At 44.6% G+C, this 26,389-nt stretch overlaps 1 protein-coding gene across 1 annotated transcript; it reads right to left on the bottom strand.

Annotated features, from left to right (window-relative positions):
• Positions 1-7,778: 7,778 nt before the first annotated feature.
• LOC131414188 (tubulin beta-4B chain-like) lies at positions 7,779-8,764 on the bottom strand. The gene is made up of 2 exons (XM_058555373.1): positions 8,513-8,764; positions 7,779-8,178 (listed from the first exon to the last, which is right to left on the bottom strand). The coding sequence occupies exons 1-2, from the start codon at positions 8,697-8,699 to the stop codon at positions 8,060-8,062; spliced, it is 306 nt and encodes a 101-aa protein (XP_058411356.1). The 5' UTR covers positions 8,700-8,764; the 3' UTR covers positions 7,779-8,059.
• Positions 8,765-26,389: the final 17,625 nt, after the last annotated feature.

Below are 26,389 nucleotides of genomic sequence, written 5' to 3'. Positions count from 1 at the left end.
TAGATTACCTATGTGGCTCACATGGTATTTCCTTTGAATAGCACTGTTCTAGAGTAAACATGACTATCCCAATCTCACAGCTCAGAAAAGGAGGCTCAAAGAGCTGACTAGCCGCAAAGCTAGTAAGTCAAGGCATCTAGATTCCTTCTACAAAGGGAAGCCCAGGTGAATTTTAAAGGCTTGGTCAGAGTGAGGTAAGACCCAACTCTAATTATTCTCAAGGTGATCTGAGCAGGGCTGGGTGAACAGGGACGTGGGGACTGCATTTGTTTCCCAGCGCACCCTTCTTTTCCTCTCTGGGGCCAGTTTCTCCAACTATAAAATGATGATAATTACAGCTTTGTGAGCAGGAAAGTGGATTGAGTTTATGGAGCAAAAATGCCCCCATAAAACCCAAGGTGATGCTGTTGTTATAAATATTAAGGCTATTTGCCGTGTTAATAGTGGGCAACTATCAGAGGCGGGCCAAGTGGTGGCTTCATCACCCCTGCTTTAGGAAACCGGTCCTTCAGGGGCCTCCCAGCACTCAGGCAAGTGGTCGGTGCCTCCTCTTGGGGTGAGGATGGGTTTCCTAGACTTTCTCCTCTCTCTTCCCCATGCTGCTGGGCCCCCAGCACAGCACATCCCACTGCTTGTGTTCCCAGGTTCCTAGGGTTTGGCCTCCACTTCTTCCCACCTCTACCCCCAACTCCCATATCTTGGGCTTTTTATAACCAGATGGAACCTTCCAGAACCTCTCCAGAGGAACTTCACTGATTACCAGATTCCACAAAGATTTATTTTCTGGAGATAATTGCCTCTTGGCCTTTGTTGTTTCATTCAAGATGGGAATTTGGGTCCAAGTAGGAGCAGAGGATGAGACCTGGAAGGGACAACACTGGGGACATAGGGACCCTACACAAGTGGGCATTTCCCTACCTGTGGAGAGCCGGATCACTCTCGTGGAGTGTGTCTACTCTGCTGTGTCCTGGTTGGGTTGTTAAGCAAGTCACATAACTTCTCTGAGCCTCTATTACCGTATCTGAAACATGAAAATTGTTCTTGTTACATTGTGAAGATGAAAGACAATGTCTGTGAACTGGACGTTTGGTGACTGTGCAGTCAATAAACCAATGACAGCATTGATTACAGCAGGCCCAGGCACCTGAGGACTACCTGCTTTGTGGATTCTGGCAGCAAATGTTCTTCCCAAGGCTTCTGCCTCCTGCCACCTGATATGCTCCGCAGATGCACCCCAGCCTGCTTACTCATTTGCCTGCCTCTCCTGCAGCGCCCACCCCGATGTCTGTGAGTATATAATCAGAGAGAGACACAGCCAGATTTTAAAATAATGCCTGCCCAACCTAAGGTGACTCATCTTCAGGCTGTGAGCTCCTGCTCTCCTCCACCGTGTGTGCGTCCCGAACATCACGCTGTCACACAGCAATGCTACTCTGCACAGCACCCGTGCAGATCACGGCAAGAGGAAATGGGCCAACCAACCCTCCCCTGCCCTGGAGTGGGCTGTTGACGAGCTTTGGGGAGAAGCGGTCCCCCCACCACCTCTTTTCTCCCTATTTCTCTCTGTGTCTAAATAGGAGCAGCTCTTCTGGCTGTTGGGCAGGGTGATGGGGGAGGGGAGCTGACATCCACCTGCCACGTGTCATTTCCTGCTTTGGACTGATGTCACCGACAGTGCTTGAGCCGCCCCTACCTGAGGGCAGTTTGGGTGCTGATGACAGAATTCAGACTGGAGAAGGAAGGAGTGAATTCCCGGTAGAAGGCTGGCCGTGCCTTTTACACGAGGACTCAGGATCCCCTTCCTCTGCCTGCCCTTCCTCCCCTCCCCCCTTCAGGGAGAGGGCTCCAGTGAGCGCCCTGGGAACTGTGGTGTTGCCAGGGTGATGGTCACTGTTAACTGAGGTCCTCGCTAAATGACAGGCAGCATCTAGTTGAAATGTATTTAGTTGGGGTCCTGAAACTTTGAGAACATCAGTTTCCTCTGTAGAATAATGAAAACTCAAGAACCATCCCAGGAATAAAGTTGTCCCAGTTATTCTGAAAGTCTCACATCCTATTTGTTTGTGCCCTCAGAGAAGGCCCCGGGGACGAGGCACCCCAATTTCTCTTTCCCGTGAAACTCATCTAAAACAGCCCTGCCTGCTCTCTGACTGTGAGCACACATTTTCAGGCTTTTAATACAAGCGTCTCTTCACAAAGATGGAGGAATTTTACTTAAAGCATGTAAGATGCTTCCTTTTTAAAAAGACTGCCTAACGTATAAACAGTCTGAACCCCAGTTTAATTTACTTTGAAAATGTCAACTCCGCCAAAGCTGATCAATTTTTGTACCAGACAATAATAATGTGGAGTAAATATATAGTAGTGGTTTTCAGCCACTTTCTGGAATGTTTCACGTCCCAGTATGCAGTATTTTTACTAGAATTGTCAATCTGGACCTTTCAGAATTGAAATATATATATGTGTGTGTGTGTGTGTGTGTATAATATACACATATATATACATATGTATTTTTATGGTGGTAAGAACACATTTTTTGTATATGTATTTTCTGGTTATAAAATTAGAAAAATTAGAAAATACTGAAAACCTCAAGTATGTCTTTCTTGGGCAGGCATTATTTTAACACAAGTATGTGTTTTCTCTTCTCTAGATGCATTTTTTTCACTACTCATGTTTGATGTATTATTTTCCTTTTTTTCCTTTTCATGGGTTGTTTAGGTGTTTGTTCCTTTTTAACATAATTTCAATTATTTTTGTTTTCAACATTAGGAATGAAGAACTACTCTGTTTTCTTATGCCATGACTTGAATCAGACATAATCTCACAAATTCTCAGATATATGTAAACTTCTCCCAACTGCTACCATTTCCCCATAATCTGGAGTAACTGGGCCATACCGAATTCTGGAACAAACTCTGCTTTACCCAGCCAAGGCTGGTTCACATGACTGGAGTGATTTCTCCTCATTCATTCAGCCCCCTCCCCCACATTCCCCGAGTGGTTAAGAGCACGGGTCCTGGACAGAGTGGGTGCAAATCTTGACTCTGCCCTTTTATTGGCTGTGTGACCTGGGGCAAGTTACTTAACCTCTCTGTGCCTCAATTTTCTCAGTTGGAATAATAATAGTATGTACCTCCTGGGGGTGTTATAAGGATTGAATGAATTAATAATGTGAAAATACTTAGAATCTCACCTGACCCATAGTAAGTGTTATATAAATCTTAGCTATTACAGTTAGTATTCCTATTTCTTTCCTTCCTCCCTCCCTCCCTCCCTCCCTTCCAGCTCTTCTCCATAAATCAGGGCTCAACTCCAATGTCCCTTTCTCTGTGATGCCCCCTCCTTTGTGCCCCATAACGTTGTGTACTCACCCCGGTATCATTATCCTCACCCCCAGTCCAGGAACCTGTCCACAGCGAGGACAGGCGCTATTGTAGGAATGAACAAGCAGCACACTCCTGAGCAGCACACTCCTGAGGCGCCATTAGAAGGCTCTTTTTCCCACCCAAACCCTGAAGATCTGCAGGTCAACGAGGGTCCTCACGGCCCGCAGGGCGGTTCTGAGCCCGCGCACGCCAAGGGCAGGGCACAAGCCTGGACGGGCTCCTGGAGGAGGCGTGGAACCCCAGAGCCTGTTCCCATCACTTTCCGACATTCTGGCTTCCTTGCCACCTATTTTCTGAATACACGCTTTTTTCACACAAAAATCTGAGTTGCCAACGAATTTGAGTGGGGCCAACCATGCTGACTTCCGTGGGGCCAAACTGGGGGCAGAAAAGGAGCTGGTCATTTTCTTGGAAGCTCCAGAGCTCGAGTTTGTTGTTTCACTTTCAAGGCAAATAGCAATTACGGAAAGTCTGACGTCAGCATTTGTCTCCCCTGGTGAGAAAGCCAGTTAGGCTGCGCTGAGCCTAATAATTCTGCCTCCTGCGGAAAGCCTGCCGGGGAGAGGCTCGCAGCACGCAGGCGCAGGCGGGAGTGGGCAGAGCTGCCCGGGGGGCGTCCCGGCCCAGCTGCTGCAGCCGTCCTCTCTTCTGTCACCCCCCTCGCCCTGCTCTGCTCTCCCGGAAGGGGTTCCCCGCCCTGTCAGTGCCCCATCCCAAAGTGCCGGTGTTTCCGCCTGTAGCGCAGACGTCTTCCCCTGCCGGCCCCCGACCTGTCTAGATGGTCTAGACAGCTCTCGGAATAGCCTTTGCCGTGGGAGCATCAAACCAACACCACGAACCTCGTAAAATACCTAGGGAAAAATGCACTCAAAATATGAAGTGCTTTTTTTTAGCTATAAGATAATATTAAGGTTCATTTTTAAAAGTGTTTATTGGGCCTAGAGCATTTAAGTTATGGAGAAAGCCAGTCTCCTGGGGCCTCAGTTGTGCAGCCAGGAGTCTTCAGAGAAACCCCCACATTGTTTCTTGTTCTGATGGTTCCTTCCTTGGTTTCCCAACTAAACCCCGGAAATACTTGATTTGACTGTGTAGAAATACTACTACTTATGTATAATCAGTTATTAGTTATGCCTAATTGTCATGTAGTACAAAAATAGTCATAGGCATCATTTCGAATATGTGGTGGATTAATTTTGTTAAATTTGTTATTTGATTGTACCAAATTTTGCTGAACACTCCTAGTCTGGTGCTTGTGTAACATGCTGCCAATATCCTTTTTTTCGTAGGAGTATTTGTTACGTACACTCTTTGCATCTCATCAGCAAGGCCAGTTTTACCATTAGTCATGATAAGCATAGTACTTACTAGTTTTCAAGACCTCAGAAGATGTTTGAGATGTGGCGGTGTGCACAGTTACCTTGGAGAAAACCGGTGAGGTGGGGAGGAAAGGTCTTGGGTCAGTCATTTCCCCTCATTGGCCAGCAGGGGGCGCACTGGTCCAAGGACAGCTTGGTTGCTGCATGTGTATTGAGGGAAGGCGGCAGGTTTAGGCCTTTTGGTGAATGATAGGATAGAGAAGCAATGTGCAACCAGAAATTTCTATGTACAGGATGTTTCAAAGTCAAAATTTTAACTCATGGAATAGTTGTATACTGTGCTTATTCACAGATAACTTTTAAGGTTGGATAGTTTTGTAATTAATGAAGCATATGGATCCCATTGAGATGCCAATACTGATGCTGGAGAAGTGAAGCTGAAAATAGGGCACTGGCTGAGACCACCCACAGCGGAAAGAGCACAGGCTGAGTCGGGGAAGAGCAAGGGAGGAAAGGAGCCGGGCAAGATCAGGACCTGAGTCAACAAATGTGTCAAGTCTGACAGGAGATTAATGCTGGGAGGAGAACCTGCCATCCGATACTGGATCTGGGCTGAAAGGCAGTGATGGAAAAGCACGAGGAGGAAACCAGGAAGCGGCCGTCAGAGGGAAGTAAGAATGGGACCTCTGCCCCACAGGCTGCCTCGGAAAATCTTAGGTTGCTACTGCGAGCCCAGCCTAAGGCAGAACTCTCCACTACAGCTGCCTGCAGGTACGGATTTAACTTCCTGGATTTGAACTAGTCCTAAGTGAAATTGTAAGGGTGGTTAAGTTTCCTTTTTGATTCTTTTTCCCATCTCTTGCTACTCTTCCCCTAATGTGAGCATGTGGGCTCCACCCACTTATGGAAGTCTCTACCAAGGAAATAGTCTAATACCAATCAGTTAAGGCCTTATTCTGCTGATTAGGGATATTGACTCTTCCAAGAATGTTCACGTGGAGCCACAGACTTCTATGGTCAAAAGGGACGGGAAAATCATATACTTTAAAATTAAAAGATATTCCAAAATTAATCTATCTTGGTCTCTCTTTGCAGAAATCCTGACAAGAGGTCATATAGCCTATCCTTGAACACCTTCCTTGATAGGGTGCTCACTACTTGTTTTGTGACAAGTACTTTACATACGTTATTTCATTTACTCCTCACGGTGAGCCTCGGAAGTGGCTACTATTGGCGTCAGTTTGTGGAGTAAGCTGCTAAGGCTCACAGAGATTCGAATGCCTGCCCAGAGCCGTACAACTAGCAAGCAGAAAATCCCTTACTCTGTGAGCACAGTTTCAGATGTTGAGACCAGCTGTTCCAAAGACCGTGTTCTTTCCACTCCCCAAACTATCCATTTGTGGTAGGCAGAATTCGAAGATGGCCCCAAGATTCACCTGGCCTTGGTGTGTGCACACCTTTTCCCAGTTGTTCAATCAAACACTAATCTAGGTACTGCTGTAATGGGATTTTGCAGGTGTAATTAAGGTCCCAAATCGGTTGACCTTAATAGGGAGATGAGCTGGGTCATCCCTAATCACGTGAGCCCTTTTAAAGCAGACAGTTTTCTCCAGCTGGTGGCAGAAGAGGACACCAGCGTTTTAAAGCAGTAGAGACACTCTTCTGCTGGCCTTGCAGGAGCGGCTACCATGTTGTGGAGAGGGCCATGCGGCAGGGAACGGCAGGCAGCCTCTAGGAGCAGACAACAGCCTCTGGTCAACAGCACGCAAACTGGGTCCTCAGACCAACGACAGCAGGAGTCAGATTCTGCTGACCAGCTGAGGAGTGTGGAGGAGGGCCCTGCACTCCAGATGCAGCAGCCCTGCGTGGTCAGCCTTGTGAGGCCCCAAGCAGAGGGCCCACCATGCCAGATTCTTGACCACGGAAACTGTAAGATGATTGTGATGTATTAAGCCACTGAGTTTTTTGGTAACTTGTTACACAGCAATAGGAAACGACTATACAATCTCCTCTTTGCTGAATGTCTTAGATCGGTTCCCAGAAGCAGACCTGAGACAAGGATTTGAGTGGACGGTTATTAGGAGCTGGTCCCGGGAAGCAGCAGGAGGGTAGTGGGGAACTGAGCTGGGAAAGAGAAGGAAGTCGAGAGGCTGTGTTGGTGAGCGGGTTACTGCTGTGGGCACAGGGTTCCACACTGGGGGCTCTGAAGGAGACGAGGAAGACCACGATTGGAGTTGTCCCACTGGGAGGCAGGGGAGCTGGGATATTTCGCCTCCAGTCTTCTGTTCTTGAAGGGGTCCTCCTTCCAAAAGGGAGTTACAGGCAGGACTTGCAGTAGGGGGTCTGGGAAGAGTGAGTGTCAGAAGAACACAGGCTGGCACCAAGTGTCTGTTCCGAGACATTTGTCGGGAAGCTCCTCCACGCCTCTCCACACAACCATTTAGCCGTTCGTCCTGGTTTGGCTCCTCAGCTGATGATGTCTGTCTTCTCCGTACTTTTCAGATACCTGCAATTTTCATGCTTCCCAGGTTTTCTCTTCACTAGCTAAACATTTCCAGTCTCTTCCTGGAGCCCCGCATGAAACAGGATTTTGAGTCCTTTATGATCTAGGAGGCATTAGAGTCAGAACTAGTTGGCTTGTTCTTGATTGAGAGGTATAAGGAATACAGCTCTGACCGCGTCAGCTTCTGGGCATCCTCATCAGACTGGTGACTCATATGAAGCTGTCCTGGTTCTTTGTGGAGCTGCAAAGAATCATCTCACCCTTCCTGTCCCTCTGCTGTTAGTATTTGGACGGTAGGGAAGGACATTTCATCTACTAGGTGAGCTGGGTCACCGTCAGGGCCCGGTGCTGGGGGAAGGGCGCCGTGTTCACGGACAGTTTGTACAGGTCTGCGTTCAGTATTTAATATACTTAAATTAGGAACAGCTAACAGGCAGGGGCAAAGGCACAGTACAATCAGAGGACAAGTCAGCTGTCTTGGCTTCTGGTCAAAACCTGGACCTTTGGCCTTTGCTTCTTGAACTGGTTCCCTGTTGTCTCTGGTCCTCTGAAATCACCAGTAGCCTATTAACGCCTGTTTGAAGCCTTGTCATTGCTCTTCATTCTTTGCCCTTCAGAGGCTGCTCTGCAGCGGGAGGGCTACGGCAGCTCTCTGCAGGCTGACACTGTTCTTTGAGCTGTCCAGAGAGTGACCAGAGAAGTGACCGCCCGTGAACTGGGTGGAATGAGGCCAGGCCTCGGGGCTGTCTGCGGACACACAGTCTCTACCTCGGCATTCAGCACTCAGAACTGTGATTTCCACAGTGTTCAGGAGGAAGGAGACTCATTGAGCCAGTTCCCACTGATCGTGACTACATACCGAACACAAAGTTGTCTGGCCTGAAGATCTGGCCGAATGGTCCAGACCTGACTGAGTCCATGGTGCCCGGCTCCAGATCCACCAGGATGGCCCGAGGTACGTATTTGTTACCTGTGGAGGACAAGGGCAGGACTTAGACCTGCAGTTGCAAAGGGCTCACGTTCAAGGCCATGCTCTCTGTGACTTTGACAGCAGAATTCACTAGAGAAGATTCCAGCATCTGAGACAAAAGGGAGAGAATAGGGGAGCTTTTCTGCTTTGAAAAAAAGAGATACTGAGCATGCTTAGTCATGGCAAACACGCAGGAGTCTTAAGGAACTATAAAGTGGTTTTCTTTAGCAGTTGACATTTAAAACGAACACAAGAAGCATTTGTTTGTCATTTGTGTGTTCTGCCACAGCATGAAAGGCAAGGTAGATCGAGAAAAAAACATTCAAATAATCACCAGCGGCTTCATTGTAGTACACGTTGATTCTCTCCAGCTGCAAGTCACTGTCTCCATGGTAACTGCCAGTGGGGTCGATCCCGTGCTCATCACTGATGACCTCCCAAAACTGGAAATGAAAAGAAAGAATCACATAATGTCCTGGCACTCTAAATGTCAGGAAGGAGGGCCCTTTTCTTCCTCTCATGTCTTCAGAACAGCAGTCACTGTGGTCAGACAGTTAAGGAGTCTTGGACTAACCCAATAGCTGCACTCCCCCAGTCCTCCAGCACCTGCTGCCGAGGGGCTTGGAAATCCGCAGAGCATCAGCCATCTTATGGAGACAGGCTGAAAAGCTGGGAGGGGCACTGCAGGAGAAGGGTGGGCACAGCAGATGCCCTTCCAGGGAAAGCCGTGGATCCTGGGGAGGCTGTCACCCCCAGGCAGGGCTGAAGGTCGCAGCATTCCAGCTGATGGATGGGTCCAGGCAGGTCTGAGGACCAGCTGGACCCCACCCTGTGGCTTCCTCCAGGGATCAATGTTTCCTGGCACAAACTCCACCCCGCCCTCCAAGCAGCACAGTTTTATGCCACTGACGTCCATGCTGGCCTCTGGCCACTGACCACAGCAGGGGAATGGGTGGGGAAGGGCGTGCAGGAGCCTGGGATCACGACTGGGGGGCAGTGGATGGAGCTGGCCATGGTGAGGGCGCAGGCTCCATTGTGAATTGGCAGCGGGAGAGGGGGCGGGAAGGTTGGGGTGGGCAATATGGCGGTTCTGAAAGAGACCACGTCCTTGTCCAGGCGCCCGCCCACACCCATGCACCATGCCTGCTCCTGCCTCGCCCATTGCGGTCGGTAATCACAGCCCCGACGTGGTCACCTGCCACCTGGCGACAGGAGGCCAGACTCTGACACTGGATATCATCGCGTCTAGATGGTGCTCATCTAGATGGGAAATTATCTAACATCCTCGTCTGTGGGACCCAACTGTCAAATAAAAACACATCCAGACTTAGAGACAGAGCAACTTTAATTTTTTAAAGACTATTGTGATGGGGAGAATGCTCTGATCTCGGAAATCTGTAAGCATCCCAAATCAAACAGAATAGGCTTTGCTTTTACAGGGAAGGTGAGCAGGACAAGCAGGAACTTGTGAGGGAGGAGACAAACAGGGTGGGGGTAAGCAGGTGCAAAGTCAGGTTGTTTTGCAACAGGAAAGTTTGTCTCTGTTGTCAGCAGATTCTCATACTGAGCTCTTAAGGGGACAGTGTTCACCTGAGTGCTTGTTTAAACTTGGGGGCAAGCCAGAATTTATGGTCTGTGGGTGGGGGAAAGCCTGACTAAAGTTTGGTGAAGCAAAATTGAGGGTAAGAAATAGACAATCGTGAACACTTGGTGATTACCGCTGTTGTTTCAGGCAGACAAAATCTGTTGTCAAACGGTATTAGGGGTGGAATAATAGTCATTGTGAGGATGATGTTGGTTCAATAGTTGTCAGAGGTGGGCTGGCTTCCACGTTCTTGTTGGTCCTGAAGGACTAGCTGTATCATCTGCTGAGTGTGGTCCTAGACTGACAGGTGTCAGAGGGTCTTAGAGGTCAGGGGTTTAACAAGAGGTGTACTTAGGAATATAATAATAATAAGAATTATTACAGGTTAAATTAGGGAGTAAAGCCACAATTTGAAGTTTGAAGGGAGCTAGTTGAGGAGGCTCTGAGATGTTGGGCCTAAGCACACTTAAATGGCAGAGTGAGGATGACAGTGGCAATTTGATGGATTTCCCTGTTTGTAGTGAATATTTTTGATGGTGACATAGACATTTATGGGAACACGTGCATAGTGGTTACTTCTGACCACTGAAAAAGAGCTCCCTTGTGAAGCCAGGATCATGTCCAATGCCAGAAAATTGTTGAAGACCATTCGCTGGAGTTCTGTAGTTCTCTGGTGATGATGTTGGTGTCTTTAGTAGGCTTGTCCACAGTTCTGGTCATTTCCTGAAGCAGAGCATGGAAAATGTGGGAGTTCTGGCAAACTTGCTGAGTGGCCCACACAGCAGCAGCTCCAGGCACAAAGATTGTCCACATGATCTGCTGTAGCAATCAAGCCTTTTGAGAGTCCTCCCAATCCCTTGGCCTCTTGTTCTAAGGCTTCCTGAGAACGTGGCAAGGAAGAAAGATCAAAGCCTCTTTCTGTGGCTGGGATTCTGCACCTAGGCTTGTAGATGGAATATGCCTTTGTAGACATTTTGGATCATCTAGTGCCTGGAAAACTTAAAAATTAGAGGTAATAGTGTAGTTATGGTGATAAAAGAAGGAAGCATGATTAAAGCTTTGATAAGGGTTAATAGCTTAGCTAAATAACAGGATCTGTTCCAACTGCAGGCATGTTTTTCCCTTTTTTGGCCATGCCTCCCCCATGGGGGACATTTGTAGAACCAAGAGGTCATATTCATCCAAAGCTTGCGACTCTCTTTTAGACCATGTTCCAAATCCTAGGATGTCTGAATTTCTTGCCCAAACTGCTCTGAGCCCACGTCTAGTAGGTATATGAGCCTCTCTCCCTGAGTCTCTCTAAGGGCAGGTCATGCCTGCGGTGTGTACCTCTAGGGCCAAGAGGAGAGGCATGTGCAGAGGAGATGATGGAATTTGGATGTGTGGCTGGGGACATCTAACGCACCTGAAGCACAATAGAAACTCTGAACACTGAGACTCAGGTGAGCTTCCCTGGTTGGCAATACTCCATGCATATTGTCACACATTGATGCAGGGAAAGTAACGTGTCCTGACTCCATGGGAGGACAACAGAAACTGCGTCAGATACTCCTCTGGACTACATGCTCTACTCTTGGCTAATTTTAATCTGTATCCTTTCCCTGTAAAAAAAAAAAAAAAAAAAAAAAAACCAAACTGCAACCGTGAGTGTAACACCTTTCAGTAAGTTCTGTGAGTCCTCCTGGTGATTTATCCAACCTAAGGGTGATCTTGGGGACCCTTGACCTTGCAACTGGTGTCAGAAGTAAGGAAGGTCTTGGACACCATTCCTTCTAATTTCACAGTTGGCCTAAATGCTTCACCGTTAGTGTCAGAAGTGGGATTCACTAGCTCCACCCTGACTCACTGAAACATATGGTTCAAGAAGAGGAAGGAGGAAAGGGTGAGGGATGAGGAACCTTTGATTCCTGGGTGGCCACAAGATCATCTATGGTATAGAGCTGGAGCTGTGCTGCAATTAGTTATTAGAGGTAAAAGTTACCAAAGGAATTTAGAAATGATGGCTTCCATCCCCGAGGAGTTGGCTCACTGGATGCAAGAGAAAAGACAAAGTAATGAGAAACCAGCTACTGTCAATTCTTGTTGTTGTTACCTGTGATAACCAAAATGAAAGGGGAAGTGTTGGGATGGATCTTGTGGCTGAGCCAAGCTTGGATTCAGGCTGTTCTGAGTTACCTCAGGGCTGCCACCAAAAGAAATGGTTAAGCTAAAGTCACAATAGGTAGCTAAGATTTGCAACATAATGGGAGAGAAAGACAAAGGGGAGAGTCAAGAGACCCATCCCAGTAGGGCAGAAATCTTTAAAGAGTTATTCTTGGATAAATAAAGTGGATATTGATTGGGATCAAAATAAAGGTTTCACTACAGCACTCTCAGAAGTTGGACGGATGGATGGGAGCCTCTGCTGGTCCCAGCACATTGAAGGGCTTTGAATAAATCTGCTTTATTCACTCTAGTTTGGAGGAATTTTAAAAGATGGAAGGCACAGATGACAATGAGAAACCTGACCTGGAACTGCCTGAGAGGATGGTCCCACAAGCGAATCAAAATAAGGATTGACAAAAGGGCCTGGGTCCCTTGGCCCAACCCCCAGCTAGGGACCCAAGGGCATGTGCACATGAGTGAGTAAAATGTTCAGGGGATGGAGGAGAGTTGTTTCTAGGACTCCTTGACATGGGAGCCGCATGCACCGTAATGCCAAACCTTGTCGGTGAAGTCCTAATGGGGCTACAGTTAGATTGGAAGGATATGGAAATGAAATAGTTGGTGGGATCAAGGTGAAAGTTTGGATGAAAATGGAAATGTTTGAACAGACTATGTAAAGTGGTTGTGTCTCCTTTACCTGAATGTATTATGAGGATGGATATTGTGTCTAACTGGGGAATGCTTCGCCTTCCTAGTATTAGAAAACAGAAGGCATGGAAAGCCACTGTTCAGCCATTATTGATTAGACAGCTAAATGGGAGTCAATGAGATTGCCTGAGCTCACACAGGTTGTTGATTTGACTGGGGTGATGGTACAGACAGGTGATCTATACAATAACCCTGTGGGGGGTGCAGACTAGGGCTTATGGCAAAAGCCTGTGAGTGCCACCCAGTAATGAAGACTGGGATTTCCATTTGAAAATTCCAGAAAATTTCCATTTGAAAGATAATTCCTAGCCTGCTATTGGACATTAATTGAAAGTGGCCCTATGACTGAAGGACATAAAATAATCCTGAAACCTGAAATACCCATAATGTCTTGAATGATGTCAGACAAATGCTCTAATGGGAAGAGGAGTGCTCAGAAGAGTTCCACAATAAAGCAGAAATGGTTTATACAGGAAATAGGACCAAGGGAATACAAGGTGGAGGACTCATGAGCAGGGAGCCTCTTTTCCCCTAGGACTGACTTTGGAACCACCTGAGGCACTGCTGGACCCTATAGCCACTCGGGTTTTGCCCTATAAACAACTGTCTATTGACCAACAAAGAGCTTCTTGGTTTATGGATGGCAGTTCCAAAGTGAACAGACAGCATCCTGTTTGGAAAGCTGCTACTCTGATTGAACAAGATAAAAACAAATCAGCTTAGTGGTCTGGAATGCATGCTATTTGCCTCTATGTTTGGGTTTTTACTGACTCATGGGTGGTGGCCGATGGCCTGACCATAGGATCAGGCATAGGATCAGAGGGGCAATGGAAACCTGGCCTATTAAAAGGATGCCCATATGGGGCACAGCCCTATGGAAATCACTGTGGAAATTTGAGCAGTACATTATGGTAGGACATGTCGATGCCATGAGAAAAACCCCCTTCTGGGATCAGGAAGTGGTTGGAATTGGCAAGTGGCTATGCTTGTGCACTTCCTTAAGGTGGCCTCATGAACTTCCTGGGTTCTTGAAGTAAGTGGGCACGTGGGTACTACAGCAATGGAGAGATGGGCTGAAAATAGACATATTCCTCTTGCACCCTTTGAGGCACAAAATGCCGACTGTATAATCTGTTCACAAGAAAGACAGGCTGCAGGTGGCTCTGGGGCAGAGTCTTCGGGGGGATGGCCCTGGGCAAAGCTGTCAAGTTGGGCTGATGCCAGTAGCCCCTGGAGGCTACAAATGGTTCCTGGCAGTAATAGACACTGACTCTGGATTGAGTTTTGCATACCCGGTGGTAGAGACAAATGTTAAAAAGACTATAAAAGGACTGGAATAGAAGATATTGTACCAATTTGGACCACTGAGTCACATTTCTTCAGATCAAGGAGCACACTTTCATCCTGAGAAATAGTTTGGTAGATAATTGGAGCAGGCAATGATTAAGGCATGAAGGGCTGGCTTACACACCTTCATGAGTGTGTGCTCACAATCAACATGAAGGAGGACAGCAGAGTGCCCCCACTGGGAGATTCCTCCACTTTTCTGTGAGATCTGGGGAACAGGGTGGGGGCGGATGCAATTACTCTACAATTCTTCCCCATGTCACCTCAACTTTCTCTTTCCTACCTGATGCGGTGGTCCCCGGACCAGGGCAACAAGCACGGGTGCCAGGAGCAGGAATGACCCTGAGGCAAGAAACTGTCACTGTACTTTTAAATCTTTATATCGGAATTCCTAAGGGCCTGATAGAGTGGGCCGTGCCTTTATCTCATCTGGCAAAATTGGGGTTAACAGTGACTGCAGCTATATTGCCTAGGGCCAGAAAGCCCACTAGTGCTGTACTTATGTAACCCGACCCTATATGAACGAGAGTGGATTGAGGGGGAGGCACTTGCTAGACTAGTATTGCTGCTGGCAATCTAGACCAGCACAGTGGTGAACCTAACATCCTTGTCAAACAAAGGTGGAAAAGTTTGGTAAAAATAAAATGATAAAATGTGGAGGAGGAATGGTAACTGAGGATAAAGGAATGAATAAATGTTTTATGCAATGAGGGAAATCCAATATTTATATTGGTGCCTCGAGAGAGAGTCAGAGCAAAAGATGATATTGTCTCTTAGCCCAATTACAGTCATGCACTACATAATGACGTTTCAGTCAATGATGGACTGCATATACCATGGTGGTCCCATAAGATTAGTACCGTATAGCCTAGGGTGTGTAGTAGGCCATACCATCTAGGTTTGTGTAAGTACTGTAGGGAAGGAAGAAATTTTCCTTTACCCTTATGGGTTCTTCTGGCTGGTCTAAGAAGTAAATTGACATGAGATAGATTAACAGGAGAAAAACAAAAGTTTTATAACATGTATACATGGGAGAAACCCAGGAAAACTGAGTAACACCAAAATGGCCAAAGCCTTCTCTTTAAATACCATCCTCAGCTAAAGGCAAAAGAAGATGTTGTGGGTGGGGAGAGTCAGGGACTTCAAAGAGAAGGAAGGCAATCCACAGGTGAAAAGGAGCAAACGTTTGGAAAACAAGTGGCCACACAGAAACAGAAGAACACAGAGGGGAGCCCAACAAACTGGCTTCTCTACGTTCCTCCCTGTCTACCACCTAGTTCATGTCATGCTAAGGTGATAGCTCACTTCCTGAGACAGGTTCTTTTTATCTGAATTCTTTTAGGCAGTTAAGTGGGAGGTAACAAGAAAAACTTTCTGAGTCTTTTGTTTCTTAAAAATAATCAGCCTAAAAACATAATCCTCATGTGAAAGAGCACATTTTGGGGTGGCAAGTTTTGTTCCCCTTCAGTACCCTCTATGATGTTCACACAATGATGAAATTGCCTATCAATGCAATTCTCAGACGTATCCTCATCATTAAGTGACACATGACTGTATATCAGATGCCTAAAAGAATGGAGCCATATATCGCTGAGACAACTCTTGCTTTTGGAACCTGACAAGGTGGAATGGAAGCCTACAAAACTGAGTGGCATCACTCAGGGAGACGTCATATGATATGATGAGAACTAGACTAATTGTTAATGACTCAGTGGGGCTCTGGTAATGTGGCAGTATCTTTTGACTCTTATTTTTCAGGTTGCCATACTGTGGTATTGTATAACACTGGCCTTGTTAGTGAGATTCAACCACGTTATGTAAACAAGTCTTATGATAATACTGATATTGATAGCCAAATATATTAAGAAATTGAATTAAATCCTCCTCAGGTTGTAATAAAATGACCCGCTTGGGGAAGAACTGGATTTAGCTAAGCATCAGCTAATTTTTATGCCAAATAGTTCTGTATGAGTTTATGATAAGGTACAAATAGCAACAAATCAAGAGGGGAAAAGGGTAATCAACTTAGTACAAAAATATGAAAATATATGTAATGGCTTTATAGGATGAATCAATTAGTTGTTTACTGTTTCTCTGTCTAATAAATACTATATTAAATATAGATGCTCAGACAAAAATGATTGTTTTGCTGTAACAGGGTCTTGGCCAAAGGCCAGGGGGTAGCCTGTGTAGTAAAGAATTAATCTTACCCAAAGAGAGGTCTGGCCTTTGCCTTCTGCTCCTGGGAGGTGATTTGTAGACCCCTGGAATGTCCTACCTAATGGGAGTGTCTTTGTTTGTTTAGGGGCTCTGGCCACCAGACAGTCTTATCAATGTGACTTATAATAAGGCCTTTGGGCTCTGCGGTACCAGGCCAGATCTCCCAGGAATTAGATACTAAAGGTATTAGCTCACCTTCCATGAGGAGCTGGAGACTAATGGTTGGCCATGTGGGCAGTATGTGGTTAAGCCCCAATAAAAACTCGGGACACTCAGGCTCAGGTGGACTTCCTTGGTTGGCAGTGCTTGGTGCATGTAGTCACACATAGATGGTGGAAGTTAGTGTCCATGACTCCATGGAGAGAGAATGACCGGAACCTTAGCATTTGGACCCCTCCTGGACCTCCTCCCCATGTGTCTCCTCCCGTGACTGATTTTAATCTGTGTCCTTTCCCTGTAATAAACCATAACCACGAGTGTAACAGCTTTTAGTGAGTTCTGTGAGTCCTTCTGGCAAATTATTGAAATTGAAAGTGGTTTGGGGAACCCCCCAAACTGCACTTGTCAGAAATGAGGGCAATTTTCTGTGTGGACACTGTCTTCCCTCTAAAACTTCATAGTTGGCCCTAATTTATTCAGGGTATTAAGTGAATATTTACACACCGAATGCTGAAAACTCCAGGCTTTTACTCAGCTTTTAGAATGCTGGCAGCCAGGCATAGGAAGCAGGATATTGGCAGGGATATTCTGGGGAATATGAACATCTCAAGAAGACAGACAATGATTGTATCTGCTATCTTTTGCTGTGTAACAAACCACTCCAAAATTTAGTGGATTAAGACCAAATATTTATTATGAATCACACGTTTGAGAGTTGGCTGGGTGTTGTTTGTTATGGGCCAGTTCTTTTGGGGCTTAATGTACTAGGTGCCTTTATTCACATGTCTGGTGGTTGGCAGGCTCGTTGGTCTGGTGAGGGACTCACTGTCAGGTCTGGCAGTTGGCTTGATGTCAGCAGGAACGAGACCATGTATCTTTCATCATCCATCAGGTTAATCATCCTTGTTCATATGGTGGCAAAAGGGTCCCCAGTGGCGGGAGAGGGCAAGCCCCTATTCACAGGTGCTCTCCTACCCTTGCTTCTATCACATTTGCTAATGTCCCATGGGTGAAAGCAAATCATATAGCCAAACCCAGACTCAAGAAGCAGAGAAGTAGACTTCACCCCTTGATGGATAGAGTAGCAAAGCCACATTGCAAAGGAGTGTGTATCAGTCAGGGTTCTCAACAAAGAGAACCAACAGAGCCTGAATCTGTAGGGCAGGCCGGCAGGCTGGAAACTCAGGCAAGGTTTCTATGTTACAGTCTTAAAGGGATTCTTCTCCGGGAAACCTCAGTTTTTGCTCTTAAGGCCTTCAACCGATTGGATGAGGCTCATCATATTATGAAGGGTAATCTGTTTTATTTCAAGTAAACTGATTGTAAATGTGAATCATGTCTACAAAATACCCTCACAGCAACATCTAGACTGTTGTTTGACCAAACACTTGGGCTCCACGGCTTAGCCAAGTGGACACATAAAATTTCACCATCACAGAGCAAATATTCAGCTATCATTCAATCTATATTGATTGCTATAGATCACTGATGGTTCCCCAAGCAAACAACCAGACAGATTGCCAATTATTCACCCAATGAATCCTATAGTCAAAAACCTCTGTCCATGGGCTCAGAGATTCCAATTAGGTTCTTGGTGTTTCACGCTTAAAACTGGGCAGACAGCCAAAGATTACCAGATACCTGAAGAAAGCCTCTATCATGAAAGATGGAGGCTCAAACGAGCAAAGAGAAGAAAAGAAACATGGAGGAAATTATGTAGGGAGAAGAAACATCTTTCAAAAATCTCATGACTCCCCTCAGATAAGAGATGATAGTGCATCCATGAAATAAGAACAGAATGCTAAAATAAAAAAACAAAGAATTAAGAAAAATTATTGTAAATTAAAAAATATAAGAGTGTAAATGAAAACTTAAATGAGGCATTGGAAGACAAAGTCAAGCAAATCTAAAAAGTACAGTAAGAAGAGAGGGGAATGGAAAATAGGAGAGAATTTGATAAGAAAATTACAAATCAGCTGGAGGCCCAGCATCAGGTGAACAGGAACTCCACAGAGGAGCTGAAAAAAACTGGGGAGAAACATGATCATATAAATATATCAAGAAAATGACAGAAGAATGTGAGTTTCCAGGTATAATTCTATATGGTGGAATCCATCACCTCCTTACAATCTGAATGCATGCTTTAGTTACTTTGAAAATGAATTGTTTCAAGTGGGCTCCTTGGGAAAGAGAGAGCGAGTTGCTGGAGAAGCATACTGGAGAAGGAAGGAAGCAGCCTTGGAGGACGTGAGGAGTTGAATTGCGCAGTCCTAATAAAGGTCTCAGCCAATCACAAGGGGTGCTTTGGAGCTCAGATGACCCTTCAGAAATGTCTCAAATTGAGGCAAGGGGGTTAAACCTTTGTAACGCTCCCCCCCGCCCCCACTGACCCCTTTGTGTGTAAGGTGTCCCTGAGGAGGGGCCATGACTTTGGGGGAGGCAAGCACCTCCCTTCAGCTGAAGGCAGTGCTAACAGAGGGGCTCAGCTGAGGGCCATCAGTGGCCCAAACTCCAGCAGCTGGGGAGATGAGAGCCTCGTAGTCCTGAAGGGGGAATCCACTTCCTTAATTAAACTAGAAACTTCTAGTTGTGACTCCTTTGCAGTCTTTAATGCACACATGGCCAGCAACCTCTAGTTACACTGCATTCCTCTGACAGGGGTCTGCAGCAAGCTCCGTGTGAGACCCCCTCCCGGACGGGGGTGCTAGGGCAGGGAATGGCTTCGGTTGTCCGGTGCTGCTGGGGCCGGGCGTGTGAAGTCTTTCCAGTTCTGGGGAGCAGCATTAAAAGGCCCTCTGTTGCTGCCCAGGTCAGTAATACGGCTTTCATCAGTAAGAATGCTGCCATTCCGCCGTTGACACGCCGACTCCCACACCTGGCTCTCATTTGGTCTGAACTCCAGTGGAGCACAAGGGAGGCCTATTTATGACATGCTGTAAACCTCTGCTATGCGGCTGTGCTTGTTCAAAGAGCATCTTAAATTTAAAGCATTAAACATTAAAAACATTAACCTGAAAATTTAAACACTAAAACTTTAAATTAAAAAAATTCAAATTTACAAAGGTGATAAATTAGAAGTATTTGCGTTTTTAAGGGATTTTTCAATTTACAAAAGCTTTTTCCTCTAACACCACATAACGAACTTTCTTATTGTGTTAAATTCCAGTTACAAAACTGAGTTAATTTCTCATTCATTACCCAAAATTGTTTCTGTGTCCGGTCTATAGCCCATTTATTTAATGGCGCCTATTAAGTGCGTCATGCTTGTGGGGCGGGTAGGAAGGAAGGGAGGAAATCCACACTGAGCTCCTTCTGTGTTCTACAACTGCTAAGGCACTTAACACACACACACATTCACACGCACTCACACGTGCACACACATTTGTGCGAGGAGGTATTATCCCCTCCTTGCACATGAGGGAACTGTTCAGAGGGGTTAAGAAAATGGCCTGGCATCATGCAATGCCAGCAAAAAAATCAGCAATTGCATCTCCTGCCGCCTGACAGCACATTTTCTGGAGTTCCACGTCCAAGTTGTTTCCTAGGTAACCATCACACAGCCTCCAGGACTGTCTGCATAGAAGGGAGGAAGGTTGTCTGTCCAGTCTCTACTCTTCCCCTCATTTCCCGCATCAACAACGCTGCAGCCCTTTGTCAGGGTGTTAATGTGGCGAGAACAGAAAGCCTAAAGCTTACAGGTGGGATTGTACTCCACGTGAGATATCTCTGCTCGCTGAAGGACCAGATTCATTGAGAATCTTGCCTGTCAGAGTATTGAGCCTGTTTCTATTTTTATTCCCTCCCTGCCTTTTCCTTTTCTCTCAGGCTTTTTGTCCTTGCAGCAAGTTCCCTTTGCTGGCAGGCAGCAGTGGTGAGTACTCCTCATTCAAATGAGCCTGTGCCCTTGAGAAACGCCAGGATCAATTCTGCACGGGCAAAGGGCTCTGCAGAGCCCTCGCCATTCCCTGGACCTGCAAGTGACCAGGATAGGAACCAGGCTGGCAAACGTCTGTGTCACATGACCTGTTCATCCTGGTGGTGAGTCTGCTTATTGTGTTCCATCCTGTGACGGTCACTGCAGATGGCCACTGGGACTTCACGAATTTGCTCTCCCTGCCCTGCTGCAAGAGACAGGCTTGGGCTGAGAGATTAAATAAGCGAGGGGAATGAGCGATGGAGCAGTCCACTCCCTCCCCACCTTCAACAATTTCATCTGCATCAGTCCAAAGCATTTCCCTTTACTAAGAAGCTAAAATGCATTTTGCTTTTATGAGCACCTCTCTTCTGACATAAATATTAATGAAATTCAAGCTCACGGGTATTGCTACCGAAAACCACTTTTCTTAGTAGCATTATGTGCAAGGAACAAGTTGGAAATATCTATGGCCAGTCCTCTTATGTATGCTTAACATCTTCACTTGCCATTTTAAATATTAATGGACAGCTATGCATGGCCACAGGTCAAGATCAAGAGGCATCAGCCTAGCTGCAGGGCTAGCCCACAGGGATGGGGAATGGTGGACTCAGTTATAAGGCTATGGGAAGCCATCAGCATGCAGGGGTTTGAGCTGGTGGGTGAAGGTTCCTGGCACAGTCTCTAGACAGGGACAGTGCCCCAAGTCAGGCTTTTAGTTACGGACAGGCAGTGGAAAGGGCTGGGACAGGGCTCAGTGCCCAGGCAGCAGGGCTGGCTGCTAGTTCCAGCAGGAAGGTGGGCCGAGCTGACACCCACCCTGGGCACGGCAGCAGCAGCTGGGTATTAGGTGATCCTGTTGAGTCAATGATACATTTCTCGGGTGTGGTAATGGCATTGTGGTTACACAAGAGAATGTCTTTGTCCTAAGGAGGTATGTAGTGGAGCTTTTACGGATGAAGTGCTGTAATGTCTATAATCTACTTTCAAATAACTCACCAAAAAAATGTATACATATACAAGAAATGCAGCAAAATGGGCAAAACATTAATAACTGGAAATTAGAGGAAGAGTGTATGAGTTGCTATTCTTTCAACTTGTAGGTTTTAAGTTTTATTCTCTAAAAAAGTTTTTTTAAGGGTTAATGGTTAGTTCTAGGAATGAAATATAAAACAGATTTCCTCATCACTGGCCTAGAGTTCAAAACTAGAGTAAGTGGTACAGTTAATGTTTTGCTGACTTCCTCTTCATAAATGTCGTCTAGTCCAGAAAGGATGGAATGTGGTAAAAATGCTGCCTTGAAATCCACCAGTAAAAAATATGTTTCACAAAGCAAGCTGGTGTGTTCCATTTTTATCTTGTGTTTTCTTATTCTCACGTTTTCAAAGCTTAATTGTTTTTCTCATTTAAAAGAGCATTTTATCTAACGACCCGTCCTCTGGCAGGAAGTAGAAGTGAGTGCTGTCTGGAGATTAAACCACAAAAGTGGACGGCGAGTCTTCCAGATTCCTTTCACAGTTCTGCTTTTATAGCCTTAAGGAAATAACTCGATCAACCAAAACACACACAGTGCTGCCACACATGTGGCCACTTGTGCATAATTAGCAAGATCATTTCAAATAGGTATTCCATATTTTGATGCTTATGGAAATATAATGAATGCATGGCTGAAATGGGTAAATGCATGAAAATCGCATGATGATGTCTGTCTCCCCTCCTGGACTGTAAGATCCTTAAGGGTAGGACTGTCTGTCTTATTTGTACCCCTGCAGCCTAGGACCGTAAATATTTCTTGAATAAATGAGTGAATGAATAAGTAAATAAATGAAAAAAGTAGAATAAAGAAATGTGGCAATATTTGAATTCTACAGCAGCCACGGCTTATGCAAATCTACAATACTGTCATTTTTATGATTTGTCCTGTTGTAGACTGAAGATAGCAGATTGATGGCTGATGCCCACAGGGGCAGATGCTGAGTTAAAGATACAGCATTGTAAGTATGTTAAGCACCTGTGTCGTTGAGCAAGGGTTATATGCTAATATAAAAAAAAGAAAGTAACTTGTGTTGGAGCGGTGGGATTGGAGGTAGCCTTCTTTATCCTGTGTACCATTTTGTTTTTAATAAAAGTAATTTGTAAATTGGTATTATCCCTGCAGGCAAGCAAACTGAAGCTGTTTAATATAGAAAAGAAATAGCACAACATGGAGAATTACTTGCCTGTGTCGCCATGTGGAATCTATATTCAAAGAAGTAGATTGTTTCTGGATTATTGGGAAAGAGAAGGGAGGTGTTGGAACTAATGAAATCCTGAATCACACTGAACTGAGTGCCCTGGCCTCACTTCCAGCAGCCGGTCAACAGAGTAAGCAGGAAGGCACAGGCAGGAGGTGTGTGTGTGAAAACAGTATAACTTGCCTGATAAACAGCACAAACATACAAGGAGGGCAGAAGGTCAGCTTGAAGTAGAGAAGTCTGTGGTCTATTTAATGCTTGACAAACTGTAAATCTACTCACTTTAAAGATAAAAATAGCAAGACCCATTTCTGTGCACATGGTTCATCTGCAGATCCTTGAGTATCCAAAATGTACATGTTAATGGTAGTGAATTCAAAAGCACTGTGGTGTATTCAAAAATAATGCCCCCAATAACATATGAATAATGCTTATCCTTGTTGATAATTAAGAAATATAAATAAAATGATAGTGAGATATCATTTTTCGTCAGGTTGGCAAAATTTTTGAATTTGATAATGTCCATTGTTGGAGAATATGAATTTCTAGTGCATAAACAAAAAATGCACGTTTATGAAAAAATTTTTTAAATTTCCTGAAATTGGCCTTAATTTCTATCTCGAGAGCTCCTATTCTGTTTGACAGAATCAACAACTTCAACTTAGTCAATGTAGGTTAATTTTTGTCAATTCAGAGACCTGCAGTCAACTCAGGGTTTTCACCCTCCCCACTTCTCTCTGAGGTTGATTCTAAGTTACAGAAGGTACATGTGTATATATGTGATGCCAGAGCAGGCAAGAGAGGGGTGTCTTGTATTTCCCCTTCACTGTCATCTATCCATGCTCACACCTTTTCAGGTACCCACACTCCCCTCTAGTATCCCGTTATAAAGTTGATGCTGATGTATCCTGCCTTGTCCTATTGTGATAATTAATTTTATGTGCCAACTTCACTGGACCATGGGGTGCCCAGATATTTGGTTAAATATTATTTCTGAGTGTGTCTGTGAAGGTGATTCTGGATGAGATTAACAATGGAATCAGTAGACTGAGGAAAGCAGATTGCTCTTCCCAATGTGAGTTGGCATTATCCAATCCTTTGGAGGCCTGAATAGAACAAAAAGACGGAGAAAGGGAGAATTCGGATATCAATCTTCTCCTACCCTCAGACTGGGACTTACACCATCGACTCCTTGTATTCTCAGACCTTCAGACTCAGACTGGAACTACACCACCAGCTCTCCTGCATCTCCAGCTTGCAGATGGCAGATCATGGGACTTCTCAGTCTCCATAATCATGTGAGTCAATTCCTTATAATAAATCTTTTTCTATATCTCCTACAGTTTCTGTTTCTCTGGAGAACCCTGAATAATACACCCATTGTCTAGATAATGAGGACTCTTTGGTTCTCCTGGCCCTCTCTCAGCTACCTCTATCCTTTCCAGTGACAACATGGAAAACTTTCTGAAGCTCTCTTGCAACGTTCTGGTGCCCAGTGAGGCTCCCAGGGGCTGCCTCGGGACCTCTCAGTCTGGACATGCATCTTGCTATTTCTACTCTACTGCTGGCACATCAAACTGGTGGAAGGGAATGTGATTGGGTTTGCCATTTCCTCTAATCCAAGATAGAAACTGGTGCTCAGATATCTGGCTTGAAAAACTAGCCGGGAGTTTATCAGCTAGCATAGTTTCGCCCATAAGCAACAGAAGATCCAATTGAAAGTGGCTTTAACAATAATAAACTAATTATCTCAGATCCAGCAATTCCACTTTTGGGTATTTATCTGAATAAAACAAAAACCCTAACCCAAAAAAGATATCTGTACCCCTATGTTCATTGCAGCATTATTTACAATAGCCAACACATGGAAGCAACCTGAGTGTTCATTGATGGATGAATGGATAAAGAAAGTGTGGTGTATGTATATATAGAATGAAATATTATTCAGCCATAAAAAGAAGGAATCTTGCCATTTGCAACAACACGGATGGACCTTGAGGGCACTATGCTAAGTGAAATAAGTCAGACAGAGAAAGGCAAGTACTGTATGATTTTACTTATATGTGGAACCTAAAACAGAACAAAACGAAATCGTAGATACAGAGAACAGATTGGTGATTGCCAGAGGCTGTGGGGGGCGGGGGTGGAGGTGGTTGAAATGGGTGAAGGGGGTCAAAAGTGCAAACTTCCAGTTATGAAGTAAGTCCTGGAGATGTAATGTACAGCACAGTGACTATAGTTAATAATACTGTATTGTATTTGAAAGTTGCTAAGACAGTAGATCTTAAACATTCTCATCACACACAAAAAATTTGTAACTATGTGGTGAAAGATGTTAACTAGACTTATTGTGATCATTCACAAATATTGAATCATCATGTTGTATACCAAAAACTAATATATGTCACTTATATCTCAGTAAAAAAAAACCCCAAAACTTATCTCATATAAGACAAATATTAGAGCACTAGTTCTCAAAGTGTGGTCTAGTGACCTCTGGGAGTCCCTAGAACCCTTTCAGGGGATCTGCATGATCAAAATCATCCATTCCAAGTGCAACATAGACCAATGGATTTTAATGTAATTGAGCAGAGTCAGGAGTTATTTACAAAGAGTTAATTACAAAAAACCTTCCGCAAATAAAGTTTTATTGGAATATAGCCACACTCATTTGTTCCTGTATTGTCTCTGGCTGCTTTTTTGCTACACTGGCATTATTGAACAGTTGTGAAAGAAACTACATGGCCCGTAAAGTGGGAAATGTTTACTATCTGGCCCTTTATAGAAAAAGTTTGCTGAGCTCCTTAATAGAGTATAAAATATTTTTGGAGATAGTTCCAGATTCCACATTGCAAATAACCTTTAAGGAACTACCACTTTTTAAGTTTTTGATGTACTACCAAAGAAGAATATCCACAATTGTCTGAACAGGAATAAAAATACTCCTCCCTTTTCCCACTACATATCTGGATAAGGCCAGATTTTTTTAATTGTTTTTCTGCCAAAACAACATATTACAACAGATTGAATGCAAAAGCAGATATGAAAATCCAGCTGTCTTATATTAAGCCAGACAGTAAAGAGATTTGCAAAAATATAAAACAATGCCACTCATTTCACTGTTATTTTTGTTTTATAAAACATAATTTTTCATAAAAACGTTATTTATGTTAATATGTAATGGGTTTTAGATTTTATAATGGATCAACTGTCCATTTAATTTAATGGATTAATAAATACATATTTTAAAATGTTTTCAATTTAAATTAACAATATGGTAAATATTGATAGATATAACCTACATATACAAAAGCTTGTTGGGGTCCTCAATAATTTTTAAGAGTGTAAAGGGGCCCAGTTCCCAAAAATTTGAGAACTGCTAGTTTAGAGCTAGGACAGTTTCAGGGTTGGTTACTACATCATCTCACTGATGTTATCACAGACCCAGGTGTTTTCTATCTTTCTAGTCTGTCATTCTCAGCATATCGGCCTATCCTCTTAGATAGGCTTCCCTCATGGTGCCATATGGTTGCTGCTGCAACAATTCCTAGCATCACATGTCTTCAGAGGCAGAAAAGACACTTTTATTTTTGCCCAACTATTTTTTAAGAACAAAGAAAACCTTCCCCAGAACCAGTGTACTATTTGTTTTTTACCACATAATAACCAAAATAATAATAACTATAATAATAATAATAAAGCCTCATTAAAAAGAGTGTATGGGAAGTAATTGATACCAGACCAACCCTTCTCCCATAAACAACTAGAGCACTGGACAAAATGTATGAAACAACTGTTTTCAGCTCTTGGAAAATAGACATGCAAGGACTATAACTTCTGAAAGAAGGAGAAAACAAATGCGGTGAGCCCTACAATCACTTCTGCTTTCTGCCTTTCTAA

The sequence above is a fragment of the Diceros bicornis genome, chromosome 14 (genome assembly GCF_020826845.1).
Source record: "Diceros bicornis minor isolate mBicDic1 chromosome 14, mDicBic1.mat.cur, whole genome shotgun sequence".
Lineage (NCBI taxonomy): Eukaryota > Metazoa > Chordata > Mammalia > Perissodactyla > Rhinocerotidae > Diceros > Diceros bicornis.
The sequence above is the reverse complement of the archived record's forward strand: the minus strand, read 5'-3'. Positions and strand labels throughout refer to the sequence as shown.